Here is a 19,969-nt window from a genome sequence, read left to right on the forward strand (position 1 = left end):
ACAGAGATGATTGTCATCATTTGTTTCAGTATATGGCTTTCCAAAACCTTTTTCTATGCATACCACCACCCCCTCTTTTAAAAATAAATTGCCCTTACCGACTTTAAGGGAGGTAACATGGCTGCTAGTAATCCCAAAATCCTCTTCTGGGAACACTCAGCAAACACTTGCTCAGGGCTTGGAGTAACTGCTTTTTCCTCTATGGGCTTCTGAGATGACACTTCTGAATCTTCAGCATCTAAGTGGTAAAACAAACTTTCAGAATTTGCCTGCATCTCCACATGTATGAAGAGGCAAGTAAACCACTGCACTGTCCCCTGTGCTGCTATGGAATAAAGCTGGGATTTTATTCATTTATTTCTTAAATTTGAGAGGGAGTCTCACTCTGTTGCCCAGGCTGCAGTGCAATGGCACAATCTCGGCTCACTGCAACCTCCACCTCCCAGGTTCAAGCAATTCTCCTACCTCAGCCTCCCAAGTAGCTGGGATTACAGGCGTGCGCCACCTTGCCCAGCTAATTTTTGTATTTTTAGTAGAGATGGGGTTTCACCATGTTGGTCAGGCTGGTCTCGAACTCTTGACCTCAAGTGATCCGCCTGCCTCAGCCTCTCAAAGTGCTGGGATTACAGGCCTGAGCCACTGCTCCCGGCCTAAAGCTGGGATTTTAAAAGCCTATGGCTGGGCATGTCTGCGCTCAGCTGTTTCCTTCTCCAGGAGGCCTGCCTGAGCCCTGTTTAAATGAAAGACTGTCCTCCCAGAGCTCTCTTACCCCCGCCCTCCCCATTTCCCTGAGCCTGCTCTGCTGTGCTCACAGCATTTCATCACCTTTTCACATTCCACATAATTTATATTTATTGTTTATTGTCTGCCTTCTTTCAGATTTTTGTTTCTTTCAGTGATGTATCTCAAGCACCTAGAGGTGTTTCTGGAGCACGGCAGGTACTTAATACTTGATGAATGAATAAACTGCCTATGAACCAGGATGCTGATCCTCAGGGGAATGAGACTCCAGTGAATTTTGATGATTTGGATTGATGTGGAGTGTCACACTGTTTTCTGGAACTCAGAATTATACACACTGCATAGATGAGCATCAGACAGAGAGGGCAGAAGGCCAGGTGCTCACCCCGCCATCACAGAGCAGGAAGGTGGGGCAGATCCTGCACTCCTGGGCCACCATAAGGAGGAGGCTGGGACTTGCCTCCAGTCTCCTGAGCCCACAGCATGCTCCTCAATCCTCCTAAGCCAGCTCTGACCTTGCTGCTGCTATCCTCTGGCAGGCTGAGGCCTTCAGCAGCATCTCTCCTTTATCATCCTCTAGTGTTCCACTCCATCCCTACACACCTGCCAAGAGGGACTTCTCTACTTTAGGGCCTTTGCTCCTGTTGTCCTTTTTTCTCCGAATGCCCATCCCTATTGCAGATCCTAGCACATTCAAGGTCCCCTAGATCTCTCCCTCTCTAAAGCTTTATGAGGATACAGTCTGCCCCAGACAGACACCAATCACTGTCAACACCCACTTACACCTCATTCCGCCTCATATTACAGTTACCTGCACCTGTGTCTTAAGCCCTCCTAGACTGTGAGCTCCATGAGGGCAAGAACCACGTGTCTATCTGTCTGATTCAGTCTGTTTCATCCCCAAGGTCTAGCACTGTGTTTGGCATATAGAAAGCACTTAGTAAATACAGGAAATAAATAAGGTAGGAAAGCAGTCAAAGTGAAGAAAGATGACGTTCGAGGTGTCATCAGCACCATCTGAACAGAACTGAGAAACCACGCACCCCTGGCGTCTAGCCAATGTCAAGCTGCGTGCCACAAACAGCTCAGGGATGGGTATATGTGCATTTTAAGATGAAAGAGATGAAGATAATGGTCAAATAGTCTTTACCTGGAAGTCCTGTAGGTGGGCTAGCATCTGCAGGTGAATCTGAAATTTGGGTCTGGCATGAAGGATCCTTCGATAATGATACACCTTTATCTGCCTTATTTCTCTGCTTGAAATCTACAGGTCTGACTTCCTCATGAACAGCTCTCTTTCCCTAAAAAAACAAAAGTGTAAAAGAATTAAGGTTTCTTATAACAAAGTTTGCTCCATGATTATGATAACTTTTTAATGATTAGCCAGTCTTCATAGACTAAAAAACTTTTGAATGCCATTAGAAAATGCCACTCATTTCTTCTTTTTTGTGTGTTTTTTTGAGATAGAGTCTCACTCTGCAACCAGGCTAGAGTGCAGTGGTGTGATCTCTGCTCACTGCAACCTCCACCTCCCAGGTTCAAGCGATCCTCCTGCCTTAGCCTCCTGAGTAGCTGGGACTACAGGTGCGTGCCACCATACCCAGCTAATTTTTGTATTTTTAGTAGAGACGGGGTTTCACCATGTTGGCCAGGATGGTTTTGATCTCTTGACCTCGTGATCTGCCCACCTCATCCTCTTTAAGTGCTGGGATTACAGGCGTGAGCTACCAGGCCTCGCCTATGCCACTCATTTCTTATGGTAAATCTATATTCTAATTAAGACAGTAACCGTTGGGCTGGGTGTGATGGCTCATGTCTGTAATTCCAGCACTTTGGGAAGCCAAGGCGGGCAGATCCCTTGAGGTCAGGAGTTCAACACCAGCATGGCCAACATGGCGAAACCCCATCTCTACTAAAAATACAAAAATTAGCTGGGCGTGGTGGCATGAGCCTGTAATCCCAGCTACTCAGGAGGCTGAGGCAGGAGAATCGCTTCAACCCAGGAGGAGGAGGTTGTAGTGAGCCGAGATTGCGCCACTGCACTCCAGCCTGGGCAACAGAGCAAGACTCTGTCTCAAAAAAAATAAGATAGTAACCATTGCATCGCATCCCCCATCTTCCAAATGTCCCTCTGTCAGAGCCTGCAGTCCCATAAGAAATGGCTCTATTAAAAACCTCTCATACATTCTATTCAGCTTTCAGAAACCAAGTATGGAAAGTTGTTCCCAGAGGAAAAAGACTTCTTTTTCTTTTGACTCTGTGAGTATAAAAAGTTGTGACTTCCCTTCTAGTACACTCTGGTGACTATCGTTAATGTACTTTGTTTTCTTCAGTATGAAAACCAAACAAACCTTTATTTACAGAATAATTAGAAAATTCTTGATATCTAACATTATCTTTAATATGATGAAGATAAGACTACATCGATTCTGTAGCCTAGAAATATGACATTGTTTTCACTGCCACAGGTGAAGCTATTTTATTGCTGTAGAAACTGGCATTCTGTGGGCTGTGGGACAGAGTTGTGGGTTGTGTATATTTCCTCTCTTAGTTTTCTATAGAATTTGCCTTTGTTAATTAACATGGAAGGTGCACATAAAGCCAACCACACACGTCACTTGATCAAACAAAACCGGATGCTACTCCTAAACCTAACTAATCACACCCTTTCTACCAGGTTTTAGCATTCTTTCCTAGCTGCTGTTTCCCAGATGCTGTTTTTTTTTTTTTTTTTTTTTTGAGATGGAGTCTCGCTCTGTCACCCAGGCTGGAGTGCAGTGGCACCATCTCAGCTCACTGCAAGCTCCACCTCCCAGGTTCAAGTGATTCTCCTGCCTCAGCCTCCCGAGTAGCTGGGACTACAGGTGTCCGCCACCACACCCAGCTAATTTTTGGTATTTTTAGTAGAGATGAGGTTTCACTGTGTTAGCCAGGATGGTCTTGATCTCCTGACCTTGCGATCCGCCCGTCTTGGCCTCCCAAAGTGCTGGGATTACAGGCATGAGCCACCACGCCCGGCCTCTTTATTTTAAAAAAACAGAATAAACATACCTTTGATGCCCTTTTGAGAATCCCATTCTGGCAATGAGACTTGTTAAAGGGGCCCTTCCTGGAGGTGGGAGACTTTTCTGGAATCAGGAGTCTAGTGGTGAGCTGCCCAGATGGGCAAGGTGACAGCTGTCAGCTGCATTTCCTGAGAAGTCACTCAGAATCCCCCCAGTGACTGTTTGCACTCCTGGGACCCTCAGGGTGCCTTTCCCTATTGTCACACAGGCTTATGTGTGGAACTGTGGCTACATGGGAAGTCTTCTGTGCATGGTGGAGGCACCCCAGCTTCAGGTCTGAGAAGGCCAAACGTTGACTTTCACTCTTTGGGGCCAAAGGTGGAGTGTGATTCAACACCAAACATTCAGGAGGTGACATGCCGTCTCCCAGGGGTACCTAACTCATCCTCCCCTCTGCATATGTAACCTCAACATCAATCCTACCTTCAACCTCTTTCTGAGAAAAATGTGACTGTAAGACTGTTCTAAGAGAGGAATGAAACTGGGAGAGCTACTTGCTTTGTTAAATGTACCCTCTGAAAAGACCTGACACCATACTCCCTGTACCATATGGCACTTGCGAAGACAATATAATTCCCAAGTTGTGGCAAATGACTTATCTTTTTTCCTGTTATCACAGGACACTGTAGACAGAATCTTCTGGATGATGCCTCTGGCTAAGGTTGGTTTCTCAGTTGTTCAAAACAAAAAGTATCTCTAGTCATTGGAGGGAGAAAAGGTAGATACCCTTACCAGGGCCCTGGGGTTGCTTAGAAGCATGTGAGAGTTGAAAAACAGTGATCTGTCCTAGGGGCCCCAATGGGATACAGTCCTTATGGCCACTGTAGTGGCAACACTCAGGTTCAGTTGTGGGGACAGTGCTGGAAATTGCTTGCAGCTTTACTTGAAGACTAAGAGGAAGAGCCAGAGGCAGGATACCCTGGGTGCACCCGGCTGCTGGTGGGTGGGAAGGGGACTCAAAAGGTGGGAATGGCTCAAGAATAAAAACAGTGCCCTGGGACCTCTTTGGAAAAAGTCCCATTTCAATCCTGAGGCAGGGAAGGCCTCAAACGAGCCTGAAACATCTTTCTCTATCAAAAATTAAGGAACTGTTCAAAAAATAATGGCAACATATCAAAAGAACACAAAAGCCAGGGAGGAGCAGTTTCCACTGCCCAAACATGGGACAATTTGAGCATCAAAATAAATAATGGGTCAGGCACAGCGGCTCAGGCCTGTAATCCTAGCACTTTGGGTGACTGAGGCAGATGGATTGCTTGAGTCCAGGAGTTCGAGACCAACCGGGTAACATGGCAAAACCCCATCCCTACAAAAACTACAAAAATTAGCTGGCATGGTGGCATACACCTGAAGTACCAGTTACTTGAGAGGCTGAGGTGGGAGGATCGTTGGAGCCCAGGAGGTAGAGGTTGCAGTGAGCCAAGATCATACCACTGCACTCCAGCCTGGGCAACAGAGTGAGACCCCGTCTCAAAAAAAAATAAGAAAAGTGGCCGGGCGCAGTGGCTCACGCCTGTAAACCCAGCACTTTGGGAGGCCGAGGCAGGCAGATCATGAGGTCAGAAGATCGAGACCAACCTGGCTAACACGGTGAAACCCGTCTCTACTAAAAATACAAAAAATTAGCTGGGCGTGGTGGTGGGTGCCTGTAGTCCCAGTTACTTGAGAGGCTGAGGTAGGAGGATCATTGGAGCCCAGGAGGTGGAGGTTGCAGTGAGCCAAGATCATACCACTGCACTCCAGCCTGGGCAACAGAGTGAGACCCTGTCTCAAAAAAAATAAAAAAAGTATAGATTTTTATCCATTGAATTAAAAAAAACCCATAAAAAAACCCTATTAAGTCCATTCTGACATAAATAAAAGGATAAACGGGGAAGCACAGTGCTTATGGGTGGAAGGTTAGTTTTAAGATGCTGAGGGCTCACAAGAAGATACAAATATTCCCAGGCTCAAAGGTGAGGACTACTGATTAATCCCATTTCTCCTAACAATGTTCTCTTTGTTCCCATCATAATCCGTGGGTGGCTAAAGTGCCGCCTACAGAAGAGGTTTCATGGAAAAAATGTGGACGGTTGAGAGACAGGCTTGATGATTATGTGGCCTGTCTTCTACTGACTCTCTGGCTGAATGGAAATAATAAAAATGTTGATGTTTCTGCTGGCCAGTTTTGCTTTTGTATTCCTCCACATGAGAATGGGACCTTGGTGAGCTACAACCACCAGATGGGGGAATCCTTGAAATAGCAACCTGACAGACAGAGGACAGCAACATCAGCCACCCCTGTGGCAGTCAAGGGCCTTTTCAGCAGAAACTCAAGCTCTGGAGGCAGCATCATAGAAACAATGGCGTGCTCTTCCATAAAACAATCTTTAGTGCCACTATCACAGGTTATACCTGGATCCAGAATGGCTTTTCTGTTTATGCAACTATGTGTAAATTACTGCGTCTACCTGGGAAAGAGTAAGCATTCAGTAACACCTAACTGTTGACTGAATATAAATACAGCTACACAGATACAGTGTACACCATGGGCTAGGAATGACTTTTTTTTTTTTTTTTTTTTTTTTGAGATGGAGTCTTGCTGTTGCCCAGGTTGGAGTGCAGTGGCGCCATCTTGGCTCACTGCAACCTCCGCCTCCCGGGTTCAAGCGATTCCCCTGCCTCTCGAGTAGCTGGGACTACAGGCACGTGACACCAGCCTGGATAATTTTTTTTTCTTTTTTTTTTTTTTTTTTGTATTTTTAGTAGAGACAGGGGTTCACCCTGTTGGCCAGGCTGGTCTTGAACATCTGACCTTGTGATCCGCCCACCTTGGCCTCCCAAAGTGCTGGGATTACAGGCCACTGTGCCTGGCCAATTAATTTCTTTAGGTGCACAATCTTGTTTAATTCTTATAAAAACTACCAGGAGACAGGTAATGGGAGTGGTTAACACAAATATGGAACTTACTATCAACTCTTCTAAGCACTTGACATACAGTAGCTCAAAGTACGTCATATATGCAACTGCTCACAATAAGCCTATGTTACAAGTATTATTATCATCATCCCCATTTTATAGATGAGAAAACTGAGGCAGGCTGGGTGCAGTGGCTCATGCCTGTAATCCCATCACTTTGGGAGGCCAAGGCCAGAAGATCACTTGAGCCCAGGAGTTCAAGACCACCCTGGGCAACAAGGCGAAACCCTGTCTCTACAAAAAATACAAAAATTAGCCAGGCATGGCAGCACATGCCTGCGGCCCCAGGTACTCAGAAGGATGAAGTGGGAGGATCACTTCAGCCTGGGGAGGTCAAGGCTGCAGTGAGCCAAGATCACGCCACTGCACTCCAGCCTGGGCGACAGCGAGACCCTGTTTCAAAACAAAACAAAAGAAAAGAAAACAAACACTGAAGAGATGATAACAACATGCCCAAGGTTTGATGGAGCAGGCATGTGAATCCAGCAGTCTGGGTTAGGAGTCTGTGCTCTTAACCTCTCTGCTATGCTACACTGAGTGAATGGCTCTCTCTAGAGTTCAACCTGTGATTCTGTGTAGTAAAGAATCGTCATTTACATTGCCTGCTTCTGACAGCTCAGCACCCTGGGCAGCTTTCTTCTCTAGCTGCTCCTCTGACGCTCCGGTGGGCACAGTGACTGGTAGGGCCTGATCTTCTGGGCTCGAGTCCCCATCTGGCAATACACCCAGCAAAGCTAGAGCTTTAAGGCCTATGTGGGAAGCAAATCGGAGAATGGTTAGAAGTTTTATAATGAGAGTTCTTTTCAGCAAGTGCCATAAGTTACTTTGCCATTATATAGAAATAAATAAATGAGTTCTGCACAAACCAAATCCTAGACGACTCAACATGAACATCCCTCGCTGTCTAAATCTACTCAGCTCCTCATCTCAGATGGTGAGAGGCTGAATAGCAAGGGATACCTGCACTTTATACTTTATTAATAACAGAAGAACTAAAACATATAACAGGATTGTCTATTTAGAAAATAATCAACATTATACTTTTATAGTAGCCCCACACAATCAGACTGCTCAATTCTCACTGGCAAACGGGTACGGGAATTGCTCTAAGGTGCTGGTGTTACCCATGTGCTATCTCATACAGGCCTGGTTCCCTAATGTTGACTAGAATGGGGATGCCATTATCTGAAGGAACTTAGATGTCTCCAAGGTTTAACTTTCAAGCTGCTTTCTTCCCACCACTCCTTAGTCAAGTCAGATTCATGTCGATATATTGCTAAACTATTTTACTCGTAAACAGCTCTCATCTAGAATACACTTGTGTGGAAGCAGATTTACACTCCAGGTTAAGAAGTCTGGATTCTTTCAGCAAAGTTTGGTAGATTCAAATACTAGACTGCATCCACAGATATAAAGAGTTTTAATTATTATTTAAAATTAGTTTGAGGTATTAATATTAGTTTCAGAGAAAATAAATGTTGAACTTCAATGCCAACATTTCTCTAAAATCCATCGGGGAACTTAAAAATTAAGTTCCACACCAGGGTAAGCCCCTTTTGTGGAAAACTGGATGTTGCCACCTGCAAACTAAGCTTAGTATTTTACATTTGCCAAGGCTTTTTTTCACCAGCAACTGAGGGCTAGTTTTGGTTTCTGTGCATTGGGAAGTCACCTTTTCCCTGATGAGCCTTCATCAGACAGTCCCCGACGAGCTGCATGCACTGGCTCCGCAGGGTGGTGGCACTGCTGCGGGTCTGGGGGTCCAACTTCTCCCCATCCACATCCTCTGCACTGGCCAGGTGGGCGCTATAGAGAGCCAGGGCAGCAAAGAGCAGCCAGGAGTAGTTATGGATATATGGCTGGATGAGCCTCTGCCGGTCACTGATCCGAATGGTTACCATTGGGTGGGCCGTGATGCTGTGGGTAGGCAAATGGCTGCAAAGGCAAGACACATTTAAAGCTTACAACCCTCCAAAAGCTTTTGTGGCTCCAAACAGGAGCACAGGGCCTTAGGAGAGCATGTGGTCGCAACTGGGCATTAGTCACCTCTAGGATGCGCTTACTGAAAATGTAAAGAAAGGTGTGGGCCCTCTCCCCAGAAAAATGAAGAAACACAAACACAGAACATGCCTTTCAGGGTTTCACAATCCCCAGAGGTTGTCCGCGGAAATTGGACTAAGGAAGAATTGCTTATTGTGATTTTGGAAGGTGTGGTAATAGCATTTTGGTAATGTGAATAAAACCCATAATTTTTAAAGGGGGGTATAAAGTATGTAGGAAGGAAATAATTTAAGGCCTGGAATTTGCTTTATTTATGTATTTATTTATCTGAGATGGAGTCTCGTTCTGTCGCCCAGGCTGGAGTGCAGTGGCGCAGTCTCAGCTCACTGCAACCTCCGCCTCGCAGGTTCAAGCGATTCTCATGCCTTAGCCTCCCAAGTAGCTGGGATTACAGGCACCTGCCACCACACCCAGCTAATTTTTGTATTTTTAGTAGAGACGGGGTTTCTCCATGTTGGGCAGGCTGATCTCGAACTCCTGACCACAGGAGTTCGCCTCGGCCTCTGAAAATGCTGGGATTACAGGCGTGAGCCACCGAGCCCGGTCCTGGAATTGGCTTTAAAATACTTTAACATAGAAAAAAAAAAAAAAAAGCAATAAATTAAGCACACATGACAAAATCTTCCTAACTGCTGAACCTGGGTAATGGGTACATGAAGGTTCACTGTGTTAGTCTCTTTACTTTTGGTTATGTTTAAATTTTTAAATAAAAAAAAACTTTTTTTAAAAAAGAAAGAAGTCCCTTTTCAAGTGAAGGAACGTGTAAAGAAAAGGCCTCGTGGCGACAGTCACTTGAGACGTACCCGTAGGAGTATTTCTTCGCTGCATAGCATCCGTAGCAAAGATCAAAGTCATCGCAAACATTGCAGTTCATCCTCCGGCCTATGATTAAACCCTGGCAGTGGTCACAGGTAAACTCCATGTTGACCATTTCATGGTCGTCTCCGTGGCCCTCAGGCTTCACCCCACCTGGGGAGAAACACAGCAGTGTGAGGGGATGAGGTAGAGGGCTCCTAGATGGGCTAGTTTCCAAACCCAAACCAATCCCAGCACCAGGGCCGTTCCCAAGTGACTGCTCAGGGATACAGGGCCCAAAGGCGTTCTCTGGAGACAGGGTGCTCTGCCTGGGTGGCTTGAGGCATATGAATGAGACTCTTGGCACAGAATTTCTCGGCAATGGCACAGTGAGATCAAATGTATTACCAGGACTGCTCTTTGGTGGAAACAAGTCCACATGTTAATTTGTGAGCTGTCTCCTATGACCCCTCCACTAACAAAGAGTAATAAGCCCCTGTTGATGTATTCCTGTTAACAAGCACTGAGGACTGATCAGGATATTTGTTCTTCCTTTTTCACTCCAGAATCACAGACGAAAACAGACTTCCAAAATGAAAAAATAAAAATTAAAAAATTAAAAAAGGCCCAGGTGTTGTGGCTTATGCCTATAATCCCAGCACTTTGGGAGGCCGAGGCAGGCAGATCGCTTGAGTCTAAGAGTTCAAGACCAGCCTGGGCAATATGGTGAAACCTCGTCTCTATTGAAAATACAAAAATTAGCCAAATGTGGTGGCAGGCACCTGTACTCCCAGCTACTTGGGAGGCTGAAGCAGGAAAATCACTTTAACCCAGGAGGCAGAAGTTGCAGTGAGCTGAGATGGTGCCACTGCACTCTAGCCTGAGTGACAGAGTGAGACTTTGTCTCGGGGGGGGGGTGGGGGTGGTGGTGGAGAAAAAACCAGACCCAGACCCAGTGAGTGAGAGAGAATAACAGTCAGGAAAGAGATGGGCTGTACTGGTCTCCTTCTCACTCTAAGGCCCTTGGGCCCTTCTCACTCTAAGCTCCGTCATGGACCCTGCAGAATGCTCCTCGCGCCTGGCCCACCTCTGTTCATTCTCACTGCCATGAACCCAGTCCAGGCTCCCATGCCTGTGTGAATACTGTGACTGATTTCTTAAAGGAGACTCTTAGCACCGACAGAACCACCTTCCTCTAGCATAGCTCTCATCATGTTATTAATACTACCTACTTCAAAAACCTTCCCTGCTGTCTCTAGACTATTCCAACTCCTTAGCCTAGTATCTTGGGGTCCCACAACTGGGGGCCCCACCTGTCTTAATCCATCACTTAGTTGGGCAAACATTTCAGCATGGCCATCTAAAGTCACTACAGACACTCCTCTGTCCCAGGGTTTGCTATGCCCTTGATGGTGATACCATCCCCAACGTTTCCTACACATCATCCAGTTCTAACTTTCTTCAAAAACCAATTCTCATTCCACCTCCTTCACGAGCCTTCCCTGCAGCAATGCTGCTACTGCTTCTAAACTTTTCCAGAAACAATCTGTACCCTCATTTATAACTCAGCACACACATTCTTGTACTGGAATAGACATCCTGTGGATCTGTCCAGTCCTCCTGCTGGACTGTAGATGGTTCCAGGGCAAGGGCTGTCTTTTACCACTGGGCCATGCACAAAAAGGCCAGTCAGGTGTGCACTACTGTGCATCTGTTTTACCTCAGCACCTAGAAGTCAAGTGTATGAGAGGATTTTTGAAGCTTGCTTGTGTATGTGTGCGTGTGTATTTTGCTACATGTAAACACTGCATGATTCAGAAGCAAACACTATTTCCTGAAAACTCCACTGAACATACATACACTGGTCCCGAGTGTTTATTAAGTGGCTACACCCAGCATGATAGAAGAAGGAAGCACGACAGATATTAGGGCTGTGGAGCTTTTCATTTAGTTGAGGAGATAAGGCTCATGTTCGCCAAGAAGTCAGAGAAAATACCACTGGGCAATACTTTGATTTAGTACACTGAGAGTTTTTAAAAATGACAAGATCATACAAATCAGAAGTGATATTGCCTTTGGATACGGTGTACCCAGTTCATGAAATTTACCTAGGAAGCAAGTTTTGCAGAGATCCATGTCGCTGCACTGCAGACAGCGGTATCGATGCCAGGGGGCAATCTCATCACACCCATCACAAGAGATGTCCACATTTAACAGGTCACAATAGCGAGCAATAAACATGTGCATCTGTAAGGCCAAACAAACACAATTAACTGATAGATTTTCTAAGGTGGCCACAATTCACTAATCAATTCCTCCATTTAATAGGTACTGAAGATGTTCCAGGCATTGTACTAAGTGCTAGGATCTGATAATGAATAAGCTCCTCAGTGTCTAGTTGGGAATTCCATCAAGGAGGTGATGACCATTTAGTACGACCAGTGCTTTCACAGGAAAATGCAGGAGGCTTAGAGGACAGAGGACTATGGCTACCAATGGGTATTCAGAAGGTCAAAGATGGTTTTCCAAAGGATATAATTCCTCAGGTGAGACCCAAAGGACAAACAGGTACTAGACGGGTCGGGGTAAGGGAGGTGGGCATGTCAGATATGAATAGCAAATTTGACAGACAGCAAAAAGGGGATGAGAGACAGGTTTATGAAATTGGCATGACTCAGTGTGTCGAATACAGTACGGAGGGGAATAGTCAGATAAAGAGAGAAAGGTTAAACCACAAAGGGCCTTGAATATCAGTCTTAGGAGTTACACATTGTTTTTAGAGAGAAGAGTAATGTGATCGGACTGGAGTGTTTTTAGAGAGAAGAGTAATGTGATCGGACTGGAGTGCTCTTCTGGAAGTTGAGGAAAGAATGGATCAAAGAGGCAAGCCTGGACTCAGGGAGACTGACCATGACCAAAGTGTTAAAGGAACCCCATGGCACATTATAAGGGCTGGGACTGAGTAGTAGGCGGGATGGTGAAAGGTGCGTAGATTTGAGGTGTTGAGGCAGAAGTGGGAAACCTTGGTGACCGACTGGATATAGGGATCAGTAAAAGGGAAGAAAGTTTCTGGCTTGGGCACGTGGTTGGACGATGGTAGTGTTCACAGATACAGGAAACACTGCAAGAGGAGTATTGTCCCTGGCACTTACAGGCAAACTTTCTGCAGGGACAGTCTGGGTACTGTTTAATGAGCAAACAAATTGCTTTACTGGAAAGTACTTGGACTACAGTATTGTTTCTCTTTAGGGCCTGGAAATGAGGGATCTAAATCAGTAAGTTATACAGTAGACCAGAGCAAATATGACAAGTCACCTTACAACTACAGAACTCCCAAGAGGTATGAACATATGCGAGAGAAAAAGCCACAAAGGCCCACTTGGCAAGCTCCATCCAAGCACCACAGTGGTGCTATGTGAACAAAGTGGTTGGCACATAGTAGGCACTCGATACTTAGAAAATGAATGAATCTGAGGCAGCAGATGCTTGGCACACGTGGTAGCGATGGATTTAACACCTGACGTGGAGATGGACACAGTGGGCTATCTGAGCCTGAGCCTTTGCACATCTGAATCATGCAGCTCTGATGCCCTCTCTATATATACGGCTGCTCCCATGCTCACCAGGCAGCCTTCTGATGGAAACGTGGCTTTCCACGCTGCTTGTCTACAGGAAGAGAATGTGCTGCTCCAAGGACACTAGAGCCCAGGCCCTCCAGCAATTCTATTTCTCACTGTAAATTAGTAAATTGGCACCTCATATTGTACATCAGCTTTAAGAGCCAGTTTTCCAATGAGTCTAGTTCTACGGCAGGGAGCCACTCTAAGTGTAGTCAAATCAGGATTTATAGCCCCTCAGGTTAAAGGTTAAACACCAGACGCTAGGGCAGCAGTCCCCCTTTTTGGCACCAGGGACCAATTTCGTAGAAAACGATTTCTGCACAGGACTGGGTGGGGGATGGTTTCGGGATGAAACTGTTCCACCTCAGATCATCAGTCATTAGACTCTCATAAGGAGCGCACAAACTAGATCCCTCACGCACAAACTAGATGCCTCGCATGCGCGGTTTATTGTGGGCTCATGCTCCCGTGAAAATCCAATGCCGCAGCTGATCTGACAGGAGGCGGAGCTCAGCTTCCCTCGCTTGCCCGCTGCTCACAGCCTGCATTCGGTCGCATTCAGCGGTTGGGGACCCCTTCACTAGGGTACTGAATGCCACCTGCAGCCCTCTCAGGAAAGAGCCTGCCAGAACCCCCACCCCCAGGCAAACTCTCCTCTCCAAACTCCTAGCAAATCACTTCAGAGTACTCTAGTTGAGAGGTCTTACTTTCCTCTGCTTCTCTGGATCTTCCTGGGCTATTTTTTCATACCAGGCCTCAAACATGCCATCCTGACACTCATCCATCCATTCTGAATTCTGCTTGGCATCAGCAAGCTCATCTTCTTCACTCCATTGGCTGAAAGAAGGACATAAAGAGAGAAAAGCATGCCTCTCCCAATCACCAAGGAAAGTACTGGTTAGCAGACCCTGTGTCTATAGGTCTATTATATTGGGCATTTTTCAACTTCTGAGAGGGAAAGGTCAACTGCTTTTCAAAGCCCCAGGATTTGTCAAATATTTGGTAGATATATGCCAAGAAAGAAGGAGAAGCCCTTTCCAGAGTAGACTATAAGGGATGAGAAATTAAGAGTTTGAAAGGTTGTACCACATGGCATAATTCCACTGGACAATCATTTATGGTGAACCTACTATGTGCCAGGCACTAGGGCCAAATAAAGTTATTATTATTATTATTTTTTAGTTTGATTTAGACACGCTCAGCATATCCTGGTGGAATCAGTATGAGAAGGGAATCAGGAGACACTGTGACTTCAGCTCTACCACCAGCTGCTGTGAGACCTTGACACATGACTCAGCCCTGGTCCTCAAGTCTCCCCATTTCAGACGAGATCAGGTGCATTCAGGGTGGTATGGCCATAGTTTCCTCATTTCAAATAAAGTGCTTCAGGTAGATAATCTTATAAGTTCCTTTTGGATGCAAAATTGTAAATTTCCATAATTTCAGTTTACAGCTTGTTTTAACAAATAGAGCTTTAAACAGAAAAAGATTTGCTTAAGAGCAAATACAAAATATTTACCAAGCTATAAATACACATTCATTCATTCATGCATTCCAACAAAATGGTTTTAGGCCTATACTCATACTTAAGCTTTGCACTAGGTGCCACGAGGGCTTGCTGTAAAGGGCGTGCTTCCTTCCCTGAGGACTGTGGCATGCAGGGAGACAAAGTGAGAAACCGCGAGCAGGCCCACAGCCAAGATCCACAAGCTGATGCCCCCCAGTGCTGCCCCGTCTCTGGCAACGGACCTCCAACAGCGAGGCAACGGCTGAGGTTCGTGAACTAAAGAGATAGCTCTAATTCTGTCCCCTTTTCCCTTGGAACAGCTCTCCTGAGAGAGTGGAGACTGTCCTGGTGTTGATTCATTCACTTCCTCCCACTTCTCTCCTCTTAGAGCATTCCCCCTCCCCTTCTCCTCTTTTCTACACATGAATGGCCGCGAATAGGGAAGTGGATTTGAGTAGAGTGGAGAGATACGGGCCAAATCGGAGGAAAAAAACCCTTCATACACGATTTTTTTCTAACTGAGGTCCTCATAATGTGCAAGAAGTTAGAGTGGCTAACATAACATATACATGTAACAAAAATTATGGAAAGGATTTCCCAATTCAGCAAGCTATACTAAGATCACCAAAATGCAGAGGATTCTCGGCCTCAGAGCTCACGAGTTCACCACCACCAATGTACATAGCTCTACTGCATGCCAGACGCGGTTCTAAACACTGAAATATATAACTCAGGTACTCATCACAACAAGCCTCAGAGGCAGCACCATTGTTATCTCCAGCTCTGAAGATGAGGAAACTGAGGCACAGAGGGATTATAAGACTTGGGCAAGGCCACTCGGCTAGGATGTGGCAAAGCCAAGATATGACACAGACAGTCTAGCTCCGGAGTCTGTGCTCTTAACGCCCCCACTATGTTCCTTGCGTTTCATAACCTACATTAGGAACTGCAGAGCGCAGGACCATGCTCTTACCTGATCACACTGTCATGGACACTTATATTCTCCTGTGACATTTTCATGAGGAGATCTGGTAACTGAATATCAACAAAGAAGGCGAGATCACTGGGTTCCCAGCCCATATCCAAAAGATGAAGCAGGGCTGTCTGAACACAGGATAAGGCAGGGAGCAAGGACCTAAAGGGGCCGTGAAAGTGACCATTAGCAGAGCTGCTTATTACCAACAGAGGCAACAGAAGCAATTCAAGTAGGTGACCTGGTTTGCAATTGAAAGCAGAAGGGAACTTCACATTGCTGGTTTGGGTTCCTTTCAAATTCCTCATACTCCACACAAACATCCTTCAAAGCTTACACAAAATAACTCTGAAAAGTGTAAAGTAAGGTTTCCACCCTGCCAGGACCACCACAGGGGTATCTTATGGTAAAGAACTGAGAAGTAAAAATCACCTTCTGATAAACTGCAAGATCAGGGCCAGCTCCAAATTAGCCAAGGTTATGCAGTTTAGATTTACAGAAGAATCATTTGATTTAAGGCTTATGTCTAAACCATTTACTAAGACGACTGGGAAATGGCTTTATACTCGTTTTCAAACCGTACATAATACATAATATACTGGCTGGGCGTGGTGGCTCATGACTGTAATTCCAGCACTTTGGGAGGCCGAGGCAGGCAGACTGCTTGAGCCCAGGAGCTCAAGGCCAGCCTGAGCAACATGGCAAAATCCCGTTTCTACAAAACATAAAGAAAATTAGCCGGGCATGGTGGCATGCACCTGTAGTCCCAACTACTTAGGAAGCTGAGGTGAGTGGATCAATTGAGCCTGGGAGGTCCAGGCTGCAGTGAGCCACAATTGAGTCACTGCACTCTAGCCTGGGTGATAGCATGAGGCCATCTCAAAACAAACAAAAAAATCCCTAATATACCAAAACAGAAAATAATAGGCTGTAAATTCTTAGAAAAACCCAGACTCATCCCCTTAAAAAGAAAATATACACACCAGACAGAAAAAGGACTGGGAGAAAATATACGAATAAGTTAACATTAGTGATTAGCTCTCTAGGTGGTAACATTAGAGGTTATTTTTATTTTATTCTTTGTGCTTTTTGGTATTTTTGACAGTGAACATATATTTCTTTTATAATCAGAAAAAAATACATTTTTTTCTCTAGAAATGATAAAGTTATCCAGTACCTGTCATTTAGGCTACTAAATCCTTTAACTGCTTTGACCAAAAACAGAACAAGTTGATAGTAAGTGTCTCGAATTTCTTTGTGTAGATCAGCACCACAGCCTTCCAGGTGTCCAAAATAACTAGAAACAGAGGAAATCACTGATTCACTTAATTGCCAGAATATCTTTTTCTTAATAATAATAATGACTTCTTACATGAAAAAGAGCAAGTGGCAGTCAGCTGAACAAAGCGGCACAGGAACTTAAGTAAATACAAATATAATACCTATAGAAGGTAACACACAAAACAGCAAGTGAATCCCTCCGACGGGCTCAAGAGAGTTACCCAGAAGCATGGAGATGAGACTATTTATCTTCTTTGTGAATATAAACCCATCCTTCCCACCACTACTTGGGTGCCAGATACTGTGTTAAGTATTTTTCACAAATGATCTCATTTGATCCTCTCCACACAATCATGCTCACCACTCTGCCTCCCTTCATTGATGACTTTGGCACCAACCTCACTGTCTTTTCTACCATGATCCTGGCCATCTTGGTGACTTCAACATCCATGAAAATGATGTCTCCATTCCTTTTTCCCTCAATTCTCTGCCATCTGCATCTCCAGTGATCTTCTCTTCCACGCCCTTAGCCATCTTAGTTTGATGGTCATTTCCCGGACCTTGTTATCATGTGATGACATCATCTCTGACACACTGATGCCAGAGCACCCTACTCTGACCCCAGCTCTCCTGCTCACCCAGGTAGGACTCCAACAGCAGCCTTTTCTTCAATACCAGCGGGTGTCAGCCCAGGACGCTGCCTCATGTTCACCATCTACTACTCCTGCCATGCTTTCTCTCTGCTCCCTTCTCAGCTTAGATTCCATGGCCAATAATCATACCTTAGCAAACACTAACTCCCGTGTCCCTTCCTTCCTCCATGTACTTGCCTGAGAAATCTTATACCTATATCAAAACAGCTGAATGTTGTGGAGGAAACACCACACAAGCAAGCTGACTAGTATGACTTTAAATTTGCAACCATAATGATCAAATAAGCCCTCAAAATTGTCAGGCAATTCAGCAGACTGGCTTTCTCAATTTTCATTACTATCAAACCTTCCCATAGGCCAGGCATGGTGGCTCACATCTGTAATCCCATCACTTAGGGAGGCTGAGCCAGGCGGATCAATTGAGGTCAGGAGTTCAAGACCAGCCTGGCCAACATGTGGAAACCCAGTGTCTAGCAAAAATACAAAAATTAGCCGAGCGTGGTGGCACACACTTAGGAGGCCAAGGCGGGAGGATCACTTGAACCTGGGAGATGGAGGCCGCAGTGAGCCGAGATCATGCCACTGCACTCCAGCCTGGGTGACACAGCGAGACTCGTCTCAAGACAAAAAAACAAACAACAACAACAAAAACAAACAAACAAAAAAAACACTCAACCCCCCACCCCCACCAAAAAACCCCTTCCTGCTTCTCCTGATGCCACCACTACCTCCTTCTCATCCTTCCATTCTCTCTGATGACTATCCTTACATTTTATTTTTTAAAAGAGAAACTTAAGTATCTTGAGAAAGAAAAGTAACAATCACATAGGAATTCCCTTACCTTTGCACCACCAAATATCTACCAGCCAACTTGTGGACACTGTGTGTCCTATTTCCTCACTACTACAGATAAGAGCCTCCCTGGTTCAATCAAAGGCCAATCTCTCAACTTATACAACTGCTACTGCAAATTATCCCCTCTGTTCCTGCACCAAGTTTCCTTATCACTGATTCATTCCCACCAACACACAGAAGTACTCTTACATCTCTTTGAAACCCTCAGTTGACCTTACATCGCCCTCCAAAAACTTCCCCGTTTCTCTGCTCCCTTTGAGGCCAAATTTCTTAAACTAAACGTCTGTAGTCTCTCCATTTTATCACCCTCATTCTCGCTGGCCTTTTGGCCAATGGCTCCAGTAAGACTGCTGCCAAATCCAGTGTGTTTTTATCTCTTTCGAACTCTCACATTAGTATTTGACGCAACTGATCATTCTTATCTTTTTTTTTTTTCCAGGGAAGGGCACTCACCTGACATTCTTATCTTTTGAGATCCATTCTTCTCTTGACTTCTGGGACAACAGCATCCCCTGGTTTTTGATCTACCTGACTGGCCACTGCTTCTTGATCTCCTTAGCTGACACTCCTTTCTCTGCTTGACTTCTAAGTAAAGACGTGTCCCTAAGGCTCAGTCCCAGGCCCCTTCTTGTCCATCTCTGCACCCTTTCTAGGAGGTCTTATGGCTCTAAATGTCATCGACATGCCAACTGCATCCAAATTCTATCCCTAGTCCTGACTTCTTTCCATAACTTTAGTTAAAACGCTGACCTCTGTTTTCTCAATATCTTTACTTGGTATCTTTACAAAAAAGATTTCCAGCTTAACATGGCCAAAACAAAACTTTTGATTTTAACCCCCATCTGTTTCTTCCACACTCTTTCCCTCACTAAAACGCATCACTATCCACCAGCTGCTCACTCCCAAATCCTAGGAGTTTCCCACGATTCCTTTCCTTCATTTACCCTCTCCATCTTATCCAACCATAAGTCCTGACAATTCTACCTCTAAAATACATTCTGAATCTCATCCTTTCCTCCCCATCTCCAGTATTATTCTCTGGATCAAACCACCATCATTTCTTGCCTGGACTACTGCTACAGACTCCTAACTGCTTTTCTTATTTCCACCTCTTTTCACACAGTAGCCAGGGGCACCTTTTATAAATATAAAACAAAGTGTGATCCTCCTGGGCTTAAAAATCTCCAGTGGTTTCCCAACTACAACTTGGCATAAAATCGAAATACTTTATAGTGATAAGGGTCCTGCCTTTCTCACCTTATCCCATCCCATTTTCCCTCTCACACTCAGCCACACTGGTTTTCGCTCTGTTCCTTGGACTAACTCCACACTCTGGAGCCTCTGCACTGTTCCTTCTGCCTTCAAGGCTCTTCCCTCTGATCTTAGCTGGTCATTCACCTCTTGGCTTTCATCTCCTCAGCCTGCCTTCCCTGACCATCCAAACTAGGTCACTGTATTAA

General features: G+C 45.3%; 1 protein-coding gene across 4 annotated transcripts in view; it reads right to left on the reverse strand.

The window, feature by feature from the left end:
* ZZEF1 (zinc finger ZZ-type and EF-hand domain containing 1) overlaps positions 1 to 19,969 on the reverse strand; it is a 140,348-nt gene that overhangs the window by 37,884 nt on the left and 82,495 nt on the right. For all 4 annotated transcript variants that reach the window (XM_019013515.4, XM_063700523.1, XM_055367177.2 and 1 more), the window contains 9 exons: positions 16,898 to 17,017; positions 15,721 to 15,882; positions 13,948 to 14,077; positions 11,729 to 11,867; positions 9,629 to 9,794; positions 8,437 to 8,699; positions 7,362 to 7,513; positions 1,892 to 2,042; positions 99 to 238 (listed from right to left, as the gene is read on the reverse strand). In XM_019013515.4, coding sequence (XP_018869060.2) covers positions 99 to 238; positions 1,892 to 2,042; positions 7,362 to 7,513; positions 8,437 to 8,699; positions 9,629 to 9,794; positions 11,729 to 11,867; positions 13,948 to 14,077; positions 15,721 to 15,882; positions 16,898 to 17,017 — 1,423 coding nt within the window. The remainder of the gene's footprint in view (positions 1 to 98; positions 239 to 1,891; positions 2,043 to 7,361; positions 7,514 to 8,436; positions 8,700 to 9,628; positions 9,795 to 11,728; positions 11,868 to 13,947; positions 14,078 to 15,720; positions 15,883 to 16,897; positions 17,018 to 19,969) is intronic.

The sequence above is a fragment of the Gorilla gorilla genome, chromosome 19, assembly GCF_029281585.2.
Source record: "Gorilla gorilla gorilla isolate KB3781 chromosome 19, NHGRI_mGorGor1-v2.1_pri, whole genome shotgun sequence".
NCBI classification, from domain to species: Eukaryota; Metazoa; Chordata; class Mammalia; order Primates; family Hominidae; genus Gorilla; species Gorilla gorilla.